Here is a 24,896-nt window from a genome sequence, read left to right on the forward strand (position 1 = left end):
AACTAGAATTCCAAAGGCCTGCAAGGCTGTAATTGCTGCAAATGTAGGATTCTTTGACGAAAGCAAAGTTTGAAGGACACAATTGTTATTTAAATTAAAAATCATTATTTATAACCTTGTCAACGTCTTGACTATATTTCCTTTTCATTCATTTCATGTACGTTTTCATGGAAAACAAGGACATTTCTAAGTGACCCCAAACTTTTGAATGGTAGTGTATATATATTTTTTTCTGATGAATGGATCGAAGAGGGAGAGAAGTTGGATAAAATAAGTAATAATGAGTTATTGAACAGTCCCTCTTGCTCAAACAACATTATTATGTCTCACCTTCATGTCTCAGAGCTACTCAACAGAAGCAGTCGTATCACCATGGCAACTCAAGACACTGGTCAGGGAGTTCTTCACAGACACACAGCAGCTGGCAAACCACCAGAGAAGAAGAGAGACAAGTTCCCAGCAGAAGCATCTACTATTGTTCCCCAAAACAATCAGAGAGCAGGTACAAACGCTCTTAGTGAAAGAGGCATTTATCTTGGTAAGTGCACTTGTTAGTGGCGTATCAGAATCTGCTCTCTCTCTCTCTCTCTCTCTCTCTCTCTCTCTCTCTTGCGCGCTCTCTCTCTCTCTCTATCTCACTCTCCATCCATCTTCATCACTTCTCTCACTTACAAAATGCCTCTGAAGTGAATAAGGGAGCCTGATAGCTAATGTAGCTGTTAGTCTGTGATACTGAAGTATTTACTGTAGTAACAGTTTCACTGTTTCTCCTCCACAATCCATCCCTATCCTGAGACTAACACGTCTTCAAATGGGTCATTCTGGAAACTAGGTCCCAGCCCTGTCTTTGCCATTGGCCTGTATTGTATCGTATGACCCTTGTTTCCAGTAACCTCATGTTAAATGTTATCACAACAGTCCTGCTGAGACAAAACCAGGCACACAACATGCTCTGCCTCACAACATTAGCTTATATCAATAGCACGAGGCTGATTAATAATGAGCGCGTGTGTGTTTTCCCATGCATGTACAGTCGTGGCCAAAAGTTTTGAGAATGACACAAATATTAATTTTCACAAAGTCTGCTGCCTCAGTTTGTATGATGGCAATTTGCATATACTCCAGAATGTTATGAAGAGTGATCAGATGAATTGCAATTAATTGCAAAGTCCCTCTTTGCCATGCAAATGAACTGAATCCCCCAAAAACATTTCCACTGCTTTTCAGCCCTGCCACAAAAGGACCAGCTGACATCATGTCAGTGATTCTCTTGTTAACACAGGTGTGAGTGTTGACGAGGACAAGGCTGGAGATCACTCTGTCATGCTGATTGAGTTCGAATAACAGACTGGAAGCTTCAAAAGGAGGGTGGTGCTTGGAATCATTATTCTTCCTCATTGTTCTTCCTCTGTCAACCATGGAAAGACGGAAACACGTCATCATTGCTTTGCACAAAAAGGGCTTCACAGGCAAGGATATTGCTGCCAGTAAGATTGCACCTAAATCAACCATTTATCGGATCATCAAGAACTTCAAGGAGAGCGGTTCAATTGTTGTGAAGAAGGTTTCAGGGCACCCAAGAAAGTCCAGCAAGCGCCAGGACCGTCTCCTAAAGTTGATTCAGCTGCGGGATCGGGGCACCACCAGTACAGAGCTTGCTCAGGAATGGCAGCAGGTAGGTGTGAGTGCATCTGCACGCACAGTTAGGCGAAGACTTTTGGATGATGGCCTGGTGTAAAGAAGGGCAGCAAAAAAGCCACTTCTCTCCAGGAAAAACATCAGGGACAGACTGATATTCTGCAAAAGGTACAGGGATTGGACTGCTGAGGACTGGGGTAAAGTCATTTTCTCTGATGAATCCCATTTCCGATTGTTTGGGGCATCCGGAAAAAAGCTTGTCCGGAGAAGACAAGGTGAGCGCTACCATCAGTCCTGTGTCATGCCAACAGTAAAGCATCCTGAGACCATTCATGTGTGGGGTTGCTTCTCAGCCAAGGGAGTGGGCTCACTCACAATTTTTCCTAAGAACACAGCCATGAATAAAGAATTGGTACCAACACATTCTCCGAGAACAACTTCTCCCAACCATCCAGGAACAGTTTGGTGACAAACAATGCCTTTTCCAGCATGGTGGAGCACATTGCCATAAGGCAAAAGTGATAACTAAGTGGCTCGGGGAACAAAACATCAATATTTTGGGTCCATGGCCAGGAAACTCCCCAGACCTTAATCCCATTGAGAACTCGTGGTCAATCCTCAAGACGCGGGTGGACAAACAAAAACCCACAAATTTTGACAAACTCCTAGCATTGATTATGCAAGAATAGGCTGCCATCAGTCAGGATGTGGCCCAGAAGTTAATTGATAGCATGCCAGGGCGGATCACAGAGGTCTTGAAAAAGAAGGGTCAACACTGCAAATATTGACTCTTTGCATCAACTTCATGTAATTGTCAATAAAAGCCTTTGACACTTATGAAATGCTTGTAATTATACTTCAGTATTTCATAGTAACATCTGACAAAAATATCTAAAGACACTGAAGCAGCAAACTTTGTGGAAATTAATATTTGTGTCATTCTCAAAACTTTTGGCCACGACTGTATGTGTGCAGACCCAAGATTTCCCTCATAGGGCTGTTTGATGAACACCCTCCTGTACAGACATAAAGCATATCAATCATCTCCACCACTATTGTCTGCATCAGCTCAGCGGTTAATACCATTTCCTTTTCATTTACAACACTAGAAATTCTTATTTCCTATGCCCCTAAAATGCTTAATACACAGTTTTCTACCTTTCCACCTGCCTCTGTGTATCCATCATCTCAGTGGTATAAAACAAGATCATCTTGCCTGCTGCACTGACTAATGCACTGACACTATTCCTCCCAGCCTGTACTGTACGTGAGATTGAGGATAGATTCGTTGCACAAAAATGCTTGATAGACTCAATTCCCTTTTGAAGCCTTATATTTCTCTCTACCCCAACACTCCCCCCACTCTCTCTCTTTCTATCCCTCTATACTTCTGTATTTGTTTCTCTTCCTCTCTCTCTCTCTCTTTCTCTATTTCCTAACCTGTACTGATCTGCCTGTGATATGATGGTGTAGTACCGTACAGTAGATTATTGATGTAGCAGTACATACTAGAGGTCTTCACAGGTCTTTTTGGACCCGTTCTGAAATGGACCTGGGGCTTTCCCACCCGGACCCGATAGGCATAAATAAAATAAATAAATATAGAGACCCGTTCCGAATGGACCCGAGGTCAACTAGACCCATTCCGTATAGACTTGGTCGATCCAGATCCGATCCGATCTGAGTGAGGAAAGCAGCAGAAAAGTCGTTATTTAAGCTACTTTATTAACCGGAGAAGATAAAGTGGAAGAGGAGGGAGAGAGAGGTGCAGCTCTAGCAGGCGGGGGAGGGGCCGTACTGTGAGTGAGGGACATGGGGAGCAGAGAGGGAGAGACCACTCGAGCTATAGTAGAATAATAGCTGCCATAGCTAGGTTATTTATAATAAAATATGATTACATAGTACCTGTCTTGACTGCATCAAACCTGTTGAAGCTAGTTAAGCTAGCTAACGTTAGCTAGCTAGGCTAATTGAGGCTGCAATGCATGCACTCTCTCATCCTACAGTTACAAATAACAACAACTCCATTCAGAATATACAGTAGCAGCCTACCTGTTGGCTCTTGGTCGTTGTAGCCTATCCTTCTCCTTTAACTTTTAATTCCTTCATTTTAATTCCATCTTCCCTTAATTAGATATCTCCTAACTTTTGCCCCACACGGAGGCTCTATGACTGTAGCCTACTGTCACTTTGATGACTTATGATTGGCCAACAACAACAACAAGCTACAGGCCCACGCTCCTCTCATGAAAAGCAAGAGCAGTCGCTTTGGGATCTGTACAGACCCTTCCAGACAAGTCAGTTAGGATTACACATACCCGAGACCCGTGACAATAATATCAGATCCGACAGACCATTAGAATTATGGAACCGGACCCGCACGGGGAAGATTGGGTCTCAGGTATTCGGGTACAGGTGGATCCGTGAAGACCTCTAATAAAGACGCCGGTGGGCAGTATAGACGTTTGCTCCTAGAATCAGAGACACAGAGTGGGGATCACAGCATTAATGATGCTGCTGTAGCTGTTGCGCCTTCTTCACCCCACTGTCTGTGTGGGTGGACCATTTCAGTTTGTCTGTGATGTGTACGCTAAGGAACTTAAAACTTTCCACCTTCTCCACTGCGGTTCTTTTGATGTGGATAGGGGGGTGCTCCCTCTGCTGTTTCCTGAAGTCCACGATCATCTCCTTAGTTTTGTTGACGTTGAGTGTGAGGTTATTTTCCTGACACCACACTCCGAGTGCTCTCACCTCCTCCCTGTAGGCTGTCTCGTCGCTGTTGGTAATCAAGCCCACCACTGTTGTGTTGTCTGCAAACTTGATGATTGAGTTGGAGGCGTGCATGGCCACACAGTCGGAGTACATGACAATGCCCCCGTGCACGAAGCAAGGTCCATACAGAATGGTTTGTCGAGTTTCATTGTGAAAAAACTTGACTGGCCTTCACAGAGCACAAACCTCAACCCCATCGAACACCTTTGGGATGAATTGAAACGCCGACTACGAGCCAGGCCTAATCACCCAACATCAGTGCCCAACCTCACTAATGCTCGTGTGGCTGAATGGAATAAAGTCCTCGCTGCAATGTTCTAACATCTAGTGGAAAGCCTTCCCAGAAGAGTGGAGGCTGTTATAGCATCAAAGGGGGGACCAACACCATATTAATGCCTATGATTTTGGAATGGGATGTTCCTGAGAGAGAGATCCTGAGAGAGAGAGAGGAGAGGTCATGAGCAGATGAGCTCCTGCATGTTTCAGCATGTTCTTAAAAAAATATAGATTTAGAGTTAGATAAACTTGGATTTTTTTTGTCAGGGACATATACAGGATGCTACCCTCTACAACATAACCTTCACTCCAAATCAAAACTCAAAACCTACAACCTGATTTTGGATGGAATTACGGAATCACCTGGAAAGCGTACAACTACCAAAGATTATTTTTCCAAAACTATACAGCAGATGCTCTGGAAAACAACAGAAACCTGAAAACACCATCCAACCTGGAACTGAGTGAGTAATGTTTAGTCTGAAGCTATATTTTGTTTCTAAAAGCCAAGAAGAAAAATACATTACATTACTTTATAAGGACTGAATGCTAAATTAAGGCTGCCAAGCTTGATACCACTTCAATTAGCACTGACGTGTCAAGTGAGAGGTGTCAAAGCCCTTTAGCCCAACAATGGCAGGAGAGTCGTACTGTCTACTCCAACCAAATGGAGAGGCCTTAGAAGCTGCCTCCCGCTGTTCAGAGGTAATTAAAATACAGTACCCTGTGTATGTAAAGAATGATAAGACACGAAAAGAGCACAAAATGATGCTCCTTATAGAAAATCAAGAGACACTTTTTGCTGACTATTATAAAATTAGGAACATCAGCAACCTCATCCCCCACACAGACCATCCCCTGGCATGGCACAGTGCTATATTTGCACACTACCCCTCTGTTAAGAGGGGGGGGTATTACCGAGGGGTGGAAACTCAGGATTCTAGACAACGAGGACTTTGAGTCAGCTAATATAAAAGTCTGGAACAGTATTGGTATAGGGTAACCCCAAACAGTTTCAGTTGGACTTTCACCTAATCAAAGAATTAGCTCAGCAGGAGAAGCTCTCCCTTGAGAAAGATACCCCCACCCTGGTCAGACCAGACCTATTAATTATATAACCCCACAGATGAGCAACCCCAAGCGGAAAGTCAACATCCCAGCACAGAGTCCTACTCCCTCATTGAAATAAAGGATACATTTACCCAGCTGGAGGTAAGTAAGGTGGAGCTGGAACAGCAGGTGATTACACTCCAGTCAGCACAGACCCAGACAACAGAGCAGCACAACAACACCCTCTTAACCAGACCCGGAGAGCTGGAGGTGGAGAGAGACATATCTGCACTCTGCACTGTGGTGAGACAACTTCAACAGGAGAAAAAGCAGGAGCACTAGAGGAGAGGATCACAATGCTGGAGGAGAGGGTGAAGGGGATGACGTGTGACAGAGAACAACCCACTAGAGAGTAGGCCACCCCCGCAGAGAAGCCAGCAGGACAACCCACCTCAGCTCCCGACAAAAGTCTCGACACCACAGCAGAACAGTCCACCCCAGACCCTGACCATGTCGACATCACAGCGGGACAGACAAATGAAGAACCCCAAGCCCAGGGGATCTCACCCCCTCTGAGAACCCCCCCCTGTCAGCCACCCTGATAGCCCTCCTGACAACCGGGAAATATATACAAGAAAAAAAACTTTTCCCCAAACACAGTGTGTCTAAACTCAGGTGTCCAAACACCCAGCGCACCCTAGACCTTCTGTCTGAGGACCAACTAGGTTCACCCAGCCACATAATAATACACACAGGCAGAAACGACCTGAGAGCACAGCAGAAAAGGGTGGCCACAGCACTCAAGGGAGTGATTGAAAAAGCTTCTTCTACTTTCCCCAATGCACAAGTGGTTATATCCACCCTGCTACCATGAAAAATACTTCCATCCTGCTACCATACAGCAGGTAAACGCAAGTATTTCCTGTGACTGTGCCTCAAAACCAAATGTTTACCTGACGCACCACTACATACTGGACTTGAGCAGCCTTTATGACCAGGTCCATCTATACAAGGCAGCAGTGCTCACCTTCGCCCGGACCCTAAAGGACATCACTCTCAAACGCAGCCCCAAACTTCACACAGGAGCAACAGATCAATAGACACCCCGCCCAGGTGGGACCTACACATAGAGGACAGCATGTTAAATGTGCAACCAGAGGGAAAAAAAACTCTAAACCACCTTTACTCCACACACAGAGACACATACAAAGCCCTTCCTCGCCCTCCATTTGGCAAATCTGACCATAATTCTATCCTCCTGATTCCTGCTTACAAGCAAAAATTAAAGCAGGAAGCACCAGTGACTCGGTCAATAAAAAAGTGGTCAGATGAAGCAGATGCTAAGCTACAGGACTGTTTTGCTAGCACAGACTGGAATATGTTCCAGGATTCTTCTGATGGCATTGAGGAGTAAACCACATCAGTCACTGACTTCATCAATAAGTGTATCGATGACATCATCCCCACAGTGACTGTACGTACATACCCTAACCAGAAGCCATGGATTACAGGCAACATCCGCACTGAGCTGCCGCTTTCAAGGAGCGGGACTCTAACCCGGAAGCTTATAAGAAATCTCGCTATGCCTTCCGACGAACCATCAAACAGGCAAAGCAACAATAAAGGACTAAGATCGAATCGTACCACACCGGCTCCAACGCTCGTCGGATGTGGCAGGGCTTGCAAACTATTACAGACTACCAAGGGAATCACAGCCGAGAGCTGTTACCAAAATATAAGAATAAGTCATCACAACTATATCAAGCTAGGGAGCTGGTCCCTTTTTAGGGACTAACATGTTGATACCGTAGAACTAACTGTATTGATTCCATTGGAAGTCATTGGTTCCTCCTCTGCTGCTCTGTTCCCCTGCTGTGCTGTATTGAGCCCTCGTGGTTCAGAGCAGGATATAAGGATGGATAGATCAGAGGAGGATATGACTGGATGGATGATGCTGGGAGCCCAAACTGTGAGGACAGAAACCACGCCAGAACAAATCCACTGTTGCTGTGGCAACCTTCTCCAACACCGGAGAGGATAACTCCAGAGCTGTACCGAGCGTCACCAGTGTGTGTGTGTGTGTACATGTGTGTGTGAGTGTGTTTGTGTGTGCATGTGTGTGTGTGCGTTTGTGCTCCCTCAAGCTCTGCACACTAACAAACACACTTACACCTTGCCACATGTGTCAATTATTTCCAGCTGGGTGAGGAAAAGAAAACCAAGCTAAAGGACTTCAATTATTGTATAACAATAAACAGCAGGTGTATTGATTAGCTGCATTTCTGTATTATTAATGTTTCGTTTAGGGGATTCACTTTGAGCGTCAGCACAGTATAACGTTCAGCTCCCATTTTCTTTTCGATCCCATTTCACCAATCCTCTGGGAAATATCAGACCATTTATTAACAACAGCATATGAGCCAGGTGTCTTTCTTGCGTTACACTATCTCTAGGACTGTATCTATGTGTAAAAATTAGGAAGTTAGATTGCCCAGGTGTTGTGATTAGAATGTCTGAGATCATCTCTTCAAAATCCTCTCTACTTATTTTCTTCCTTTCAACAGAGTTGTCCTCATTAGATCCAAAAGCAATAAAAACACTAACCCTAATTTTTGCCTTACGTAACCTTCTGTCTTATTTAACCATACCAAACGTAACATATCATACTATTTTGAGTGTCCCAGAATTATGTTTACTATGTTACATCTAGTCTATGAGAACAGGCTGCTCTGTTGACTCACACAATTACTTTATTTTACTGCCCACCTCTGCAATAGTTGGAGAAATAGAGTAAAGAAACAGTTTCCTCTCATCTAGTAGGTCTATATAGCCCAGGGCTGGGGTTGCCTCTCGCCCACAGAGAGACGCAGTGTGCTGCAGGGCAGGATACTCTAACTCTACTCAATCCATGGGTGACCATAACCACTGAGATCTGCCATCAAAACTCACTGACAAGTGACTCTTAAATTCTTGAGTTGTTATTTCAATGAATCAGTGTGTGTGTGTGTGTGTGTGTGCGTGCGTGTGCATGTGTGTGTGGGGTGTCTGGGGTGGTGGCTGGTGTACCTCGGGTGAAAGGGGCTGTGCAAGTCTGAGGACAAGCAGAGCAGAGCAGCCCCATACCCACCCTGCATTCACAATGACCAGGAGTCAATAGAGAAAAGAGGCAAGGTGTGCCTTATCACTGTGGTTGCTGCATAATAAACACTTAGAAGTTTCTAAAAGGCTGTGTGACTGTCTGGGTCTGTCTGTACAAATTAATGATCGTATGTTTGTGGGCAAATACTTTATGTGTGCTACATGTTGTTGTGTCTGATTCTCAAATCAAGTTTTCTGCATCTGTCTGTCCCCTGGGGATCAAAACTTTGTCCACCCTTTGGAGTTTATTTCCAAGGGAAACTTGACTGTCTGTTGACCTACAGTATAACTTTGTTCTCAGAATTTATTATTTTCAGTTGGCAACCTTGGCATCTCATTTTGTAATGAAGTCCTCTTTGCTTTGTGTGGAGAGAGCAGAGCAGAACTGGTGTGTGGGTCTCTCTACGATGCGAGCAGGGCATCGCTCTTGGCTGGCAGAAAGGCTGTACAATTAAAAGACTGTCAGATGAGCAGTATAATAGAGCTAAATGATTAATACCAGCCCAGGACCAATTAGATGGTTTACCACTAAACTAATTGAATTGACACATCAAAACAATCTGCCGAGGCAAGAAAGGAGGAGCAGGAAAAACACACTCCTTTAATTAGGAAATGAGATAGACGCCTTGGACGTTAATTGGATGGAAGAGGATTATTTTTTATGAGTATCTTAAATAATCCCATGAAACGCTTGCCCTTCTGATAGATTTCACTGGGACTCCCTAAAAACACGCCACTTTGATACAGCTACGACCTGAAGTGACTATTCGTAGCAGGTTAGGTGTGCATTTTCGCTAACCCTTTCATCAATAATAGCCACAGTGGTCTATATCCACCCCAAGCGGATACCACGACGGCCCTCAAAGAACTTCACTGGACTTTATGCAAACTGGAAACCACATATCCTGAGGCTGTATTTATTGTAGCTGAGGATTTTAACAAAGCAAATTTGAAGAAAAGGCTCCCGAAATTCTATCAACATATTGATTGCTGTACTCGTGCTGCTAAAACCCTGGACCATTGCTATACTACCTTCCAGAATGCATATAAGGCTCTCCCCCACACTCCATTCGGCAAATCGGACCACGATTCCATCTTGCTCCTCCCCTCCATTAGGCAGACACTCAAACAGGAAGCACCCGTGGTGAGGACTATTCAACGCTGGTCTGAGGGAATTCACACTTCAAGATTGTTTTGATCATGAGGACTGGGATATGTTCAGAGTAGCTTCAGAAAATAATATCGACACATACAGTGAATGAGTTTATTAGGAAGTGCATTGGAGATGTTGTACCCACTGTGACTATTAAAACCTACCCCAACCAGAAACCGTGGATAGATGGGAGCATTTGTGTAACGTCTGCGTCCAACTCACACTCCCAAACACTTAGATCCTCGGAACACAGCCCACTTTCCAGCTCACTCTCCAGATCCCAATCACCTGTTCACACACCTGCATGTCACCATCCCACACTATTTAGTTCAGTTCCTTGCACCCCATCACTGTGAGGTATTGTTTGTTTTGAGATACACTTTTTCGGAGCTCTGTTTTTTCCCGTTCTTCTCTCCTCCCGTGTATGATAGTTTTTGCAAGCCTCACTCATGACACCTTTTGCCTATTCTCTGTCTGTACTGTTGCCATTTTAGGACCTACCGTGTATGACCTTCTGCCTGCCCCTGGACCCAGCTACCTGCCTCCTCCTATGGTCCCTTTCATTAAACACCTGCTGCACTCTGCGCTTGAAACCAGCTCTCTGTCTCCCTCGTGTTCATTACAATTTGCGCAAAACTGAAAGCGCGAACCACCACATTTAACCAGGGCAAGAACACTGGGAATATAGAAGAATACAAACAGGGTAGTTATTCCCTCCGCATAGCAATCAAGCAGGCTAAACGTCGGTATAGGGACAAAGTTGAGTCCCAGTTCAACGGCTCAGACACGAGACATATGTGGCAGGGTCTACAGATAATCATGGATTATAAAACGAAAACCAGCCACGTCGCGGACACCAACGTCTTGCTTCCAGACAGGCTGAGCACCTTCTTCGCTCGCTTTGAGGATAATACAGTGCCACCGACGCGGCCCGCTACAAAGGACTGTGGGCTCTCCTTCTCCGTGGTCGATGTGAGTAAGAAATTTAAGCGTGTTAATCCTCGCAAGGCTGCCGGCCCAGAAGGTATACCTAGCCGTGTCCTTAGAGCACGTGCAGACCAGCTGGCTGGTGTGTTCACAGATATATTCAATCTCTCCCTATCCCAGTCTGTTGTCCCCACATGCTTCAAGATGGCCACCATTGTCACTGTACCTAAGAAAGCAAAGGTAATTGAACTAAATGACTATCGCCCCGTAGCACTCACCTCTGTCATCATAAAGTGCTTTGAGAGACTAGTCAAGGATCATATCACCTCCACCTTACCTGCCACCCTAGACCCTCTTAAATTTGCTTACTGCCCCAATAGATCCACAGACAATGCAATCGCCATCACACAGCACACTGCCCTGTCCCATCTGGACAAGAGGCGTACCTATGTAAGAATGCTGTTCATTGACTTTAGCTCAGCATTCAGCACCATAGTACCCTCCAAGCTCATCAACAAGCGCAAGGCCCTGGGTCTGAACCCCACCCTGTGCGACTGGGTCTTGGACTTCCTGACGGGTCGCCCCCAGGTGGTGAATGTAGGAAACAACACTTCCTCTTCGCTGATCCTCAAAACTGGGGCTCCACAAGGGTGCGTGCTCAGCCCCCTCCTGTACTCTCTGTTCACCCATGACTGCGTGGCCAATCACGCCTCCAACTCAATCATCGAGGTTGCCGACGACACAACAGTAGTAGGCTTGATTTACAACAAAGATGAGACAGCCTACAGGGAGGAGGTGAGGGATCTTGGAGTGTGATGCCATGTAAATAACCTCTAACTCAACGTCAACAAAACTAAGGAGATGATTGTGAACTTCAGGAAACAGCAGAGGGAGCACCCCCCTATCCACATCGATGGGACCACAGTGGAGAAGGTGGAAAGCTTCAAGTTCCTTGGCATACACATCACTGACAAACTGAAATGGTCCACCCACACAGACAGTGTGTTGAAGAAGGCGCAACAGCCCCTCTTCAACCTCAGGAGGCTAAAGAAATGTGTCTTAACACCTAAAACCCTCATGAACTTTTACAGATACACAATTGAGAACATGCTGTCGGGCTGTATCACCGCCTGGTACGGTAACTGCACCGCCCACAACTGCAAAGCTCTCCAGAGGGTGGTGCGGTCCGCCCAACGCATTACCAGGGGCAAACATCCCGACCCTCCTGGACACCTACAGCACCCGATGCCATAGGAAGACCAAAAATATAATCAAGGACATCAACCACCGAGCCACTGCATGTTCACCCCGCTATCATCCAGAAGGCGAGGTCAGTACAGGTGCATCAAAGCTGGGGCCGAGAGACTGAAAAACAGCTTCTATCTCAAGGCCATCAGACTGCTAAACAGCCATCACTATAGCACATCAGGGGCTGCTGCCTATAGACATAGACTAGGAATCACTGGCCACTTTAAGGAAATGAAATACTAGTCACTTTAATAATGTCTCCGTATCTTGCATTACTCATCTCATATGTGTAAACTGTACTCTATACTATTCTATGGTATCTTAATCACTTTAATTGTGTGTAAATATTGCATCACCCATCTCATATGTATATACTGTATTCAGTACTATGCCACTGTATCTTAGTCCAATGCCGCTCTGACATATATGTATATATATTCTTAATTCATTCCTTACTTAGATGTAGGTGTATTTTGGGTATATGTTGTGAAACTGTTAGATATTAGTTAGATATTGTCTTGTTGTTCACATATGAATATTACAGATATTACTGCACTGTTAGAGCTAGAAACACAAGCATTTCACTACACCCACAATAACATCTGCTAAACACGTGTATGTGGCCAATAAAATGTGATTTGATCTTAACCTTATTATCTTAACTTGCTAGTTAAATAGCCTAACCTAACGCATAATTCACATTAACGGACTGCACACGAGACACGAATGCAGTTAATAAACCTAAAAAATAACGCGTGTTGCTATTTGTGTGTGTGTGTTTGACAGGCCTATGCACAATTCAATACATAGGCATCTCTGTCACAGATATTAAGTATGTTAACAATTCAGAAATAATGTATGTAAACGTGTAAACTCAGTAATCTGTATGTCTCAAATGTCTCTCACTAGCAAAACTCTGAGCATGTGTAAATGTACTTGGGGAATACATATTCTCAGCCTAGGCTAATTTCCTATCCAGTCTCAATCCCCGTGAAACCAAAAACCCTGACTCCTGTCTCCCTCTCGCATGAAAATTCCTAATTTTATTCTGTAATACATATGTTACATTATCAAAGCACGTCTCTCGCCTATGCATATACAAATACCGCTTCTCTGCGCCGTCTCATACTTGCTGCCCACGAGAGCTTCCGTAGATAATGTGTAATCAACAAACTGTATGAGAGACATGGATATTTAAAAAAAAAAAAAATTGGTCCCTTATGATACTTTGATATTTAAAATATTTCCACTCTTCACCTCCCCGTTATTCATGAGCGGATCTGCAATCTGTATAATGCTGAGGCCACAAACACAAACATATCAGACTTCAGACTGATTTGAGAACTGAAACTTTCCCTGACAACACGCCTATAACCGTGACATCGAGTGAACCAAGTGACGGTAGTGACATTCTGACAAACACACCGAATAGTTTTGCAGAATTTCTCACAGAAAGAAGGTCGGATTTTAGCTCCGGACAGTCAGAGCGCAGCGAGACAAACCGTGCAGATAGACCAAACAACACACACTGCTGGGTTGGTGGCCAGAGAACTACAGTATGCGCCCTGAACAGAGAGAAGCAAACGCCTGAGCACCAACAGCCGGTGAGACTAGACTGAGCGCGAACACAATCCAGCACAGTCACCGCAATTCTCCAGCTCTAGGCTACTGGAGCATCATCCTGTGGGCCTCCTTTTCGTTTTTACGCGCGTCCTGCAGGGGTTGTCGACGGTTGGGTAGATCTACATCCGACATGTCAACGGTTACAGCTTCGGTGGTTGATGTTTCCAGAAATATTTATTCAACCGAAAACGGAAACCGTGGCGGCCGTAATTATACAGGTAAGCGAGATTCTATCCAAGATGGGCATAGGTGTCATGTCATTCGTGCAGTGGCTGAAATTAGAGCTTTATTGGAGGCATTATAAATTTGTTAAATGTATTTGTTATGAACCATTTATAGCTGCAAACTGTGTGTGTGCACCATCACAGAGTGGACCTGCCAACATGTCATTTTTTAGGAGAAAATGCATTCCATGACACACACAAATATATAAACTAATTTATATGATGTACTGTATCTGTTATGCTCAATTATTTACAAAGCAGCATAACTACATTACTTTCTAAAAGCTACGCATCATTTGTTTAGGCCTACAAAGTATCCTATGACAACAAATACATACAAGGAATGAAAGCCATAGGCTATGGCCTAAAATCAAAGTTTATTAGTCGCTACACAGATTTACAGATGTTATCGCAGGTTCAGTGAAATGCTTGTGTTTATAGCTCGAACAGTGCAGTAATACCTAGCAACAAAAAACACAATACACCAAGAGAATAGTCTATTGTCTATTCCGAGTCTGCGTTGTGTAAAAGGGCGAAACAATCTAAAGAGGAAGTGAGAGTGTGTTCCTATAGATCACATGGTCTGAGAAGCTGCAGGTGGCTTTCAGAATGGCAGGATTCTTAGTTTCACATCAACTAACACTGCGGCTGTACTGAGATATCAGATGTACAGTCTACACTTTTAAACACATACACAATTACACACACATGCACACACACGCTAACACACCCACAGGCATGCACACACCCACGCTCGCGCACACACGTATACACCCACCCACACGCGCGCACACATACACACACACACAGCGCTGTCTATCATAAATTATGGTTTATGAATTTGCCTAACACCCAATACTCAGTCAGCAATATAACTCTCTTGCTTGCTGACTCTCTCTCGGTCTCTCTCTCTCTCTCTCTCTCTCACTAGCATTCATTCAAAGGAATACTCAGACGTTTTCGATTTACTAACGCTATTTCAAACTTTATCTAAACTCACTTGGTCCCTCTTTCAGATACCGTTGAAGAGTTCAGACATGATTTCTGCAACATTTATGACCTCTTGTGGTGGCAAAGAGACACTACATCAACTTGTCCTCAATCGTAATAGACCTAGGCTACATGATTTCACAGACAATTTTCCTCAATGACATTTCCATTACACTTAAGGTTATAAGGTGATAATGTAAACAGAGAATGTACTATCATTCTGTGAAGGGTCATATTTCAGTGTGTAAAACAGAGCCTGATAACCAGCTGTTTAACATGGCTCCAGATGGGTCCTGAGTTTCCGCCAAGCTATCAGGCCTTTTGTTGAATCATTTATCATCTTTCCTGCTTTGAGACAATCATCATTAGATAGAGCAAAGCGCAGGGTTGCAGATGGGGTGTTTTTGTTGTTGTCACAATGCTGGGCAGCCCCCTACAGGGCTTCTATGCCGAGTGTTCTGTAGTGCCATGTTCTGCACTGTAGTGTTCTGTAAAGTAGTGTTCTCTTCTGCTTACATATGGCTGGATATACTATAGTGACCATCTCCGTTCTCCCCCTCCAGGCCAGTGTACCCCAATGCCCCTGCCTGCGCTGGGGACCCAGAAGATTATCCATGGGAATGGCACCAACGTGGGAACGGTGATCACCTTGCAGTGCCCGTCCAGACACCATCTGGTTGGGGGCAGTGAGGTGTCCTGCGTCTGGGGCAGCAACAGCACCCAGTGGTCAGGAGGTTCTCCCTGGTGTAAACGTATGTATCTAATTCTGAGAGGACACCTACCCACTGGGCACAAACTGGCTGGATCAACATCATTTGTTAATGTATTGTGACGTGGAATCTACTTTGAAAATATATTGGATTTGAAAAAAGTAATCAACTGTTGTTATTAGGGTGAAATTTCTACCACAGGATTATGTCATCATGGTAACCAAATTTCAACATAGACAGATCTTCTGTAAAATATGTTGAATTTGTACCTTTAAAACAACGTCAGATCTTCAGAAGGATATCCACTATCAGAAAAAAAACAGGCTGAGCAGAACCTACTACTGGAGAATATATCTATCTACAGCTACCATTTGGTCTCCCATCCAGGCTTTTAACCAAGCCCAGCCAGCTATGATATTTGTCACTGACTATTACCAATGTGCTACCATGAGAATGACCAGTTTTCTATGACATAGACTGATCAGGTGATCCAGGTGAAAGCTATGATCCCTTATTGATGCCACTTGTTAAATCCACTTTAATCAGTGTAGATGAAGGAGAGGAGACAGGTTAAAGAAGGATATTAGGAAGGTGTTCTTAATGTTTTGTACACTCAGTGTAGCTTCATTGTTGCTATCGAAGTAATTCCAAAGGGTAGTTTAATGGAGCAAATGAAATGTGGCCATCCTTTATCACTCATAGATCATCAATGATGCCTTTTAGCCCTGTATAGCATTTACAAAGTCATCAACAGCTATTGTTTCAATTCAACCTAAAAATGTAACTAAAAATAGACAATACAATAGGCATAGGGTTTCAAGCTCTGGTTGATTTTGAATGTAAGATTATTTTGTGATATTACATTGTATTTGGTTGTCAATTTGGTTGTCAATATAGTTTGATTTGATTTAGTTCAAATCTTTTAAAAAGACAGCAATCAAAGGAAACAGCATCAGTACATTGCTTGTTATGTTTGTTCTTGAAATATTCCTAGACATTATTTTCATATTTCTAATCCTCTTATGTAAAGCGTATTTGTATTTGATGAGGACCAGAAAGCCAAATGGGAGACTGTCAGGTTTGTCCCTCTCACCCTGTCTGTCTGACTCTATGAGTCAGCTCTGCTGGCCAATCAATGGCTGAGAGCATGTGGAGACAGTCGTCACTTCAGTCATACATTATGGATGAGCCAGGCTCAACTCTACTGTGAAAATGAAAATTGTCCTCTTATGACAGTGTGTGTCTGTCTGTGTGTGTATGTGTGTGTGGAGTAAATTAAAAGATTCAGAATGCATTGAGTGGAAAAAGTGCAGGGATTGCAAACTCCCCCAGAGCTGTGTCTGCCTGCCTGTCAGTTTCTTCATTATTCTGAAGAAGAGGAATATAGAGGAATATATTGGAGATCCCCAGCAAACCAGAATTGGTTCAGTGAAAGTTCCAAGAACATTCATAACACAAAAACTGTCCAATCGTGTTGATGATTATATAATGTTTGATTAAAACATTCACATGATGTTGCAAGACCATTCATGGAACACATTTGTTCTTTAAAGGTTATTTAAAGGTTCCCAGAATGTTTCATAAGGTTGTGGGAACAGTCCAGTGGTAACATTGTGGGGACATCACAAAATATATATTCCTAGAACACAAAAACTGTCCAGTTGTGCAGATTATTCTACAATGTTTATTTTAGGGTGCAAAAAAACATTAATCTGAGTTTACAAAAACAATATTTTGTGTGTTCTTTAAAGGTTCCCACAATGTGACATTAGGTTGTGGGAACCGTCTGGTGAGAGATATGTTCCCAAAACACAAAAACTATCCAGTTCGTTAGGTTGTCGGAACATTGTGGGGAAATGTCAAGAGGCAGGTTCCCACAACACTACAACTGTCCAGTTGTGCTGACATTTAGATAATGTTTGTATCAGGGAGCACAAAACATTCCTTTGATGTTGCAAGAGTGTTGGCAGAACAGCCTTTCTGAGTTCTTTAAAGGTTCCCAGAACATTTAATTAGGTTGTGGGAACAGTGTGGGTATGGTATAAGAGATAAGTTCCCAAAACACAAAATATGCTTAGTTGTGATGACATTCATGCAATGTTTAAATTAGGTTGCACAGGATATTCCCTTAATGTTAATTTTTACAACGTTCATAGCATATTTGTTTTAGGTTTAACATAATATTCCATTGACGTTCACACAATATACATTTTACCTTGTCTTGTAGGTCCTCAGAACATTTCAAGAATATTTAGAAAATGTTATATTTAGGTTTTATCTAATGTTACCACAACATTAACATTTGTAGTTCCTTAAAGCAGATTGGAATACATCCCAATTATTTTCCTCTCCACATTTAATGGCAATTCACATTGAGGACTGTGTTGTTGCCGATATAGTGACACACATTTGAACAGGATTTCATCATAAACATATTTTTCAAAATTCATATGTTTACAATCTGCACATTATTTCATTCAGGCGACATATAAACAGCATGTACTCATACAAACATAACCATCTATTTTTTCAATGTGTTAACAGTCAGCCCTTGTGGGGTTTGAACTTATCTTCTGCGCCACCAGTGAAGCTCTTTTATTTCTTATTTTTTCAGTATATAGCCGTTTGGCAATCATGAATTCCATGCTTCCTTTTTAACCTTCTTAGCTAACCCAGGAAAATACTGGCAACTGGGTTATTCACCATCACTTCACCCATACTCTTTATATGTGAGACCTTATATAGACAGGTGTGTGCCTTTCCAAACCATGTCCAATCAATAGAATTTACCACAGGTGGACTCCAATCAAGTTGTAGAAACATCTCAAGGATGATCAATGGAAACAGGATGCACCTGAGCTCAATTTCGAGTCTCATAGCAACATTTCTAAAAACCTGTTTTCGGTTTGTCTTTATGGGTTACTGTGTGTAGATTGTTAAGAAAAAAAATGTATTTATTCAATTTTAGAACAAGGCTGTAACTTAACGAAATGTGGAAAAAGTCAAGGGGTCTGATGCTTCCCGAAGGCACTGTAAATATGGACAAACAAAAAACATCCTCTCCTTTAGTAGATCGTATTTCACAGCGGTTTTGAAAAGCAACAGGATTAAAGAACATGTGGGATTGAACCTGCAATCTTTAGCTTGGCAGTCAGATCATTAACCTTCTGCACCACCAGGGGAAATCTGTGGTATTGTGGGTTTCAGTCTAATTATGGTCAGTCAGGACACAGAACTATTTCTGAATGATTCAAATGTTCCCATTCTTTTCATATGCCGTGTACTTGTATCACTGTAATGATTTAGCTGTTTTTTTAAAACAATTTTAATTGAAAACAATCACAGTAAGGTACTTTATTGTTACCCAGAAATTATTTTAAATTGAGATAACAATGTCTGTATTGGACCTTTAAATCAATAAAAGATGTTCCCACCAGACTGTTCCCACAACCTAATGAAACATTCTGGGAATCTTTAAAGAACAGAAAGACCACTTGTCTATTATAGCTGAATGTAATACAGTGAAAAAGGCATTCAAATATATGATATAGCCATCACTTTCTGTAGGCAGATTTCCTAAATAGATTGATCGATTTTTGAAATGTTTTTTCCCTCCCTCTCCCAGCGTTGTCCATGTCGGAGGACTTTGGGTTCAGTGTGGCAGTGGTGTCCTCTATCATCAGCTGTGCCATCATCCTGCTCATGTCCATGGCCTTCGTCACCTGCTGTCTGCTCGACTGTGTCAAGGAGGAGGAAAGGAAAAAGGAGGAGAGGTGAGAGGAGAGGAGGAGGAAAGAGGAGAGAGGGAGGAGAGAAGTATAAATTATGGCATGGGAGGAGAGATGAGAAGAAGAGTCAGAAGAGGTGAAAGGAGGAATGAAAGGAGAAGAGGTAAGAGAAAGACGTGATGAGAGGAGAGGAAAAGAGGAGACAGGAAAGGTGAGAAAGCGTGTAAGATGTCAGGAGGTGCGATAAAAGGTGTAGAGCCATAAATTATCCCATGTGGTCGAGTACTGCTCTATAGGGATTCAGACAGATATTGAGATGTACAACAGCTTTTTTGCATTGCCAGGGAGACGGATCTGTGGCACCAGCCAGAGCGAGCGGAGCAGGAGGAGAACAGGGCCTCTCGCTATGACCACAAGGGCAGAAACAACAATAACAACACCCAGGAGAAGACACTGCCACAATGGGACCACCAGGACCCTTCAATGTGTGACCAAAGGAGACCCAGCTGGTGTGGACTGTGTGTGTGTGTGTGTGTGTGTGCGTCTGTATGTCTTCTGTATGTTTGTGTCTGTGTGTTTGCCTTGAGAAACTCAATGTCGCTGTCTCTGTCCTCTCCACAGGTGCCATCAGTACCCCTATGCTCTGACTGGTCCAGCCCCAGCCTCCACCTTTGGCCCAGCCCTCAACTCAGCTCCTCTCCCCTGCAGAGGCTACGACCAGCCCATTCTTCTGCACAACTCAGGCCTGTACCGCAACCCAGGTCAGCCAAACAATCCAGGCCTACTTCAAAACCCCATCCCACCCCAGTATCCAGGTTCAACTCAGACCGTGGGGTACCGGAACCCAGAGGTACCCCCTGGCTCAGGCTTGGCCAGGCTGTATGCAGGACAGGAGGGCAGTGTGTCCGTGGTGAGCACTCCGCTTCTGGAGGAGTGGAGTGCCCAGGAGCGCACCATACGGGTCATATCCGTGTGAGGTCACAACCAGGAAGTGACTGGACATAGACCACATGGGCATGGATAAACTATACATCAATCAAGAAACTGGATCCAAAAGGGAGAGGACCACCTCAATGGAGACCACGCCTATGTCATTATCAACCAGGCACCAATGACTGAATAATTAGTGGGCACTCATATAGTCATGTTTTACTGTATGTACAAGTGGGTAACCTGTACAAGTGTGAGGTGTGAAATGGACATTTATTTTTTGCATATCCCCCTCCCCCTGAGACACACTCGGAGAGTGAGGTCACAGCCAGGTGATCAGCCATTATTGACAGCAACCCTGGAGCAATTAGGATTAATTGCCTTGCTCAAGGGCAGAATTACATATTTTTACCTTGTCGGCTCGGGGATTCAATCCAGCACGCCAGTAGCGGTAGACCATTCAGTGACAAAGCAGCATTTTTAGGTTGCATCAGACATGTGCCTTAAACGCAGACCCTATCCCTCTGGACACTGCCAGAAGCCGAGAGTTGGTGAGGACATTCATTATTCCATAGGAATCACTTATTGTGTTACTGATTGATTTCACTGGGTTCTTCCGGGAAATGTACAGTAGTAAACATGTTCAGTTCGGAAATATCCTGTATCTCTGAGTTATGAAATCTAGTAATTCTGCTTCTGGAAAGAATCCTTAAAACGTTGTACAGTATTCTGCATTTTTAGGTTTGATGCTACTGCTTTGTTGGATCCAGGGATAGCATGTGTAGGGCTACAGTTCCCAATCCTGTTGTGTATAGTATGTGATGGTACTTCATGGTACAAATAACTGTTAAATGTTATTCTGTACAATTGGAATGAAAAGGGAATTTTCTGAAACTTTTTTATATTCCTATACCCAACTGATATGGACATTGATGGTACATTATGCAAGTTGTGCAAGTCCCACTGCAGATGGATTGACAATGAATCATTTAATAAATTCTACATTCTTGAACTTGTGCTGTCATCAGGTAGGAATACGATTGTAAGGGAGTTTTGCCGAAGAAATAGAATCCGACCTAAATAGTAGCCTACAATTGATGTCAGCCACCACCGAGTTAGGATGAGTGGTTTGCCATTAGTAAAATAACCAATTATTGAAAAGACTATATTTTCAACCTGGACTTAGGGGTAAGGGTGACCATCGATATTTGTGAATGGGAAGCGATTCTTACCAACGCAAAGAAAATATTTTGTTCCTATAAAACTCACGAGCTACAGTTTACTTGTCAGAAGTAAATATGACCCTGCATGTTCTGGGGAATGTCCCAAATGGAAGCAGCACAAAGGTACTTATGTACATCTTATCTGGTACTGTCCCATTGTTAAAGATTTCTGGAAAGGGGAGGAAAGGGACATCTCAAATGTTTTGTGCTCTCCAGTTGGTTTACAGCCTCTCCAATGGGTTCTGGGTTTTTACTGAACTAACTCCACACTGAAGTGTCATACAAAAATCTTAGCTCTAATGTGGTATGCCGCTAGATTAACAATTCTTCAATCATGGTTAGATTACATAAAACCCCAAAATTCCTGGTGGCTGAGAAACCTGTTGTGGTTGTTTCATCTGGAAAGACTGATTCGTTTCCTCCAGGGGAAACCTGACAAGTTTTTGCATATCTGGAGCCGTGTAGTTCCGTCTATAGGAGATAAGTGTGCAAATATACTGTTGAAGGAGATAACTCACCAAGCATTTGGATGTTGCTCTTTGTACCTATTGGAATTCATTAATTATAATAATTTGTTTGGGAGGGGAATAGAGAGGTCGTTGGGAAAGGGATGTTTTTATCATGGAAGAACAATTGTCAAAGAGTTATGTAGAATGCAGTGACATTTTTTTATTTAATCACATATTCTATCTGGTTTAATTCTTGAAAGACATGGACATCGCTTTATATACACTGAACAAAAACATAAACGCAACATGTAAAGTGTTGGTCACATGTTTCATTAGCTAAAAGTAATATTCCATACTCACAAAAAGCTTATCTCTCAAATTTTGTGCACACATTTGTTTACATCCCTGTAAGCGAGCATTTCTCGTTTTCCAAAAAATCCCTTCACCTGACAGGTGTGTCTTATCAATACGCTGATTAAACAGCATGATCATTACACAGGTGCACCTTGTGCTGAGGACAATAAAAGGCCACTCTAAAATATGCAGTTTTGCCACACAACACAATGCCACAGAAGTGTGCAATTGGCATACTGACTGCTGAAATGCCAACTAGAGCTGTTGCCAGACAATTTTATGATCATTTCTCTACCATAAGCCACCTCCAATGTCGTTTTAGAGAAATTGGCAGTACGTCCAACCGGCTGCTGATGTCAACGTTGTAAACAGAGTGACCCATGATGGAAGTGGGGTTATGGTATGGGCAGGCATAAGCTACGGACAACTAACACAATTGCATTTTATCAATGGCAATTTGAATGCACAGAGACACCTTGTTGATATCCTGAGGCTCATTGTCATACCATTCATCCGCCGCCATCAACACATGTTTCGGCATTATAATGCACATCCCCATTTCGCAAGGATCTGTACACAATTCTTGGAAGCTGAAAATGTCCCAGTTCTTCCATGGCCTGCATACTCACCAGACATGTCACCTATTGAACATGTTTGGGATGCTCTGGATCGATGTGTATGACAGTGTGTTCCAGTTACCACCAATATCCAGCAACTTCGCACAGCCATTGAAGAGGGGTGAGACAACTTTCCACAGGCCACAATCAACAGCCTGATCAACTCTACGCAAAGGAGATGTGTCACGCTGCATGCGGCAAATGATGGCCACACCAGATACCGATTGGTTTTCTGATCCACGCCCCTAACTTATTTTTTAAGGTATCTGTGACCACCATATGCATATCTGTATTCCCAGTCATGTGAAATCAATAGATTAGGGACTAATTAATTTATTTCAATTGACTGATTTCCTTATATGAACTGTAACTCAGTAAAATCATTAAAATTGTTGAATGTTGCATTTACATTTTTGTTCAATTTATATATTTTTTATATATATACTCATGTTACAGATATATTCATGTTATTATTTAACATTTTCCATATAGACAAAACCAACAATAACACACACACACTATACAGTTGAAGTCGGAAGTTTACATACACCTTAGCCAAATACATTTAAACTCAGTTTTTCACAATTCCTGACATTTTATCCGAGTAAAAATTCCCTGTCTTAGGTCAGTTAAGATCACCACTTTATTTTAAGAATGTGAAATGTCAGAATAATAGTAGAGAGAATGATTTATTTCAGCTTTTATTTCTTGCATCACATTCCCAGTGGGTCAGAAGTTTACATACACTCAATTAGTACTTGGTAGCATTGCCTTTAAATTGTTGAACTTGGGTCAAACATTTCGGGTAGCCTTCCACAAGCTTCCCACAATAATTTGGGTGAATTTTGGCCCATTCCTCCTGACAGAGCTTGTGTATCTGACTCAGGTTTGTAGACCTCCTTGCTCGCACACGCTTTTTCAGTTCTGCCCACACATTTTCTATAGGATTGAGATCAGGGCTTTGTGATGGCCACTCCAATACCTCGACTTTGTTGGCCATTTTGCCACAACTTTGGAAGTATGCTTGGGGTCATTGTCCATTTGGAAGACCCATTTGCGACCAAGCTTTAACTTCCTGACTGATGTCTTGAGATGTTGCTTCAATATATCCACATGATTTTCCCACCTCATGATGCCATCTATTTTGAGATGTGCACCAGTCCCTCCTGCAGCAAAGCACCCCCACAACATGTTGCTGCCACCCCCGTGCTTCACGGTTGGGATGGTGTTCTTCGGCTTGCAAGCCTCCCCCTTTTTCCTCCAAACATAACAATGGTCATTATGGCCAAACAGTTCTATTTTTTTATTTTTGTTTCATCAGACCAGAGGACATTTCTACAAAAAGTACGATCTTTGTCCCCATGTGCAGTTGCAAGCCCGTAGTCTGGCTTTTTTTATGGCAGTTTTGGAGCAGTGGCTTCTTCCTTGCTGAGCGGTCTTTCAGGTTATGTCAATATAGGACTCGTTTTACTGTGGATATAGATACTTTTGTGCCTGTTTCCTCCAGCATCTTCACAAGGTCCTTTGCTGTTGTTCTGGGATTGATTAGCACTTTTCGCACCAAAGTACGTTCATCTCTAGGAGACAGAACTCGTCTCCTTCCTGAGCGGTATGACGGCTGCGTGGTCCCATGGTGTTTATACTTGCGTACTATTGTTTGTACAGATGAATGTGGTACCTTCAGGCGTTTGGAAATTGCTCCCAAGGATGAATCAGACTTGTGGAGGTCTACAATTTTTTTCTGAGGTCTTGGCTGATTTCTTTTGATTTTCCCATGATGTCAAGCAATGAGGCACTGAGTTTGAAGGTAGGCCTTGAGATATATTCACAAGTACACCTCAAATTG

The 24,896-nt window shown here is 43.0% G+C and overlaps 1 protein-coding gene across 1 annotated transcript; it reads left to right on the top strand.

Moving 5' to 3' along the window:
* Positions 1–13,556: 13,556 nt before the first annotated feature.
* Positions 13,557–21,364, top strand: LOC120061339. The gene is made up of 5 exons (XM_039011087.1): positions 13,557–14,043; positions 15,603–15,791; positions 19,375–19,522; positions 19,822–19,986; positions 20,099–21,364. Exons 1-5 carry the CDS (start codon positions 13,956–13,958, stop codon positions 20,451–20,453), a joined length of 945 nt encoding a protein of 314 aa, XP_038867015.1. The 5' UTR covers positions 13,557–13,955; the 3' UTR covers positions 20,454–21,364.
* Positions 21,365–24,896: the final 3,532 nt, after the last annotated feature.

Source organism: Salvelinus namaycush, chromosome 16, assembly GCF_016432855.1.
Source record: "Salvelinus namaycush isolate Seneca chromosome 16, SaNama_1.0, whole genome shotgun sequence".
In the NCBI taxonomy this organism is placed as follows: domain Eukaryota; kingdom Metazoa; phylum Chordata; class Actinopteri; order Salmoniformes; family Salmonidae; genus Salvelinus; species Salvelinus namaycush.

Coding starts and splice junctions, on each gene's coding strand:
- LOC120061339 (XM_039011087.1), top strand. CDS start 13,956: ATGTCAACGGTTACAGCTTCGGTGGTTGATGTTTCCAGAAATATTTAT. Junction 15,792..19,374: donor AGGTTCTCCCTGGTGTAAAC/GTATGTATCTAA, acceptor TCCCTCTCCCAG/CGTTGTCCATGTCGGAGGAC. Junction 19,523..19,821: donor GAAAGGAAAAAGGAGGAGAG/GTGAGAGGAGAG, acceptor TTGCATTGCCAG/GGAGACGGATCTGTGGCACC.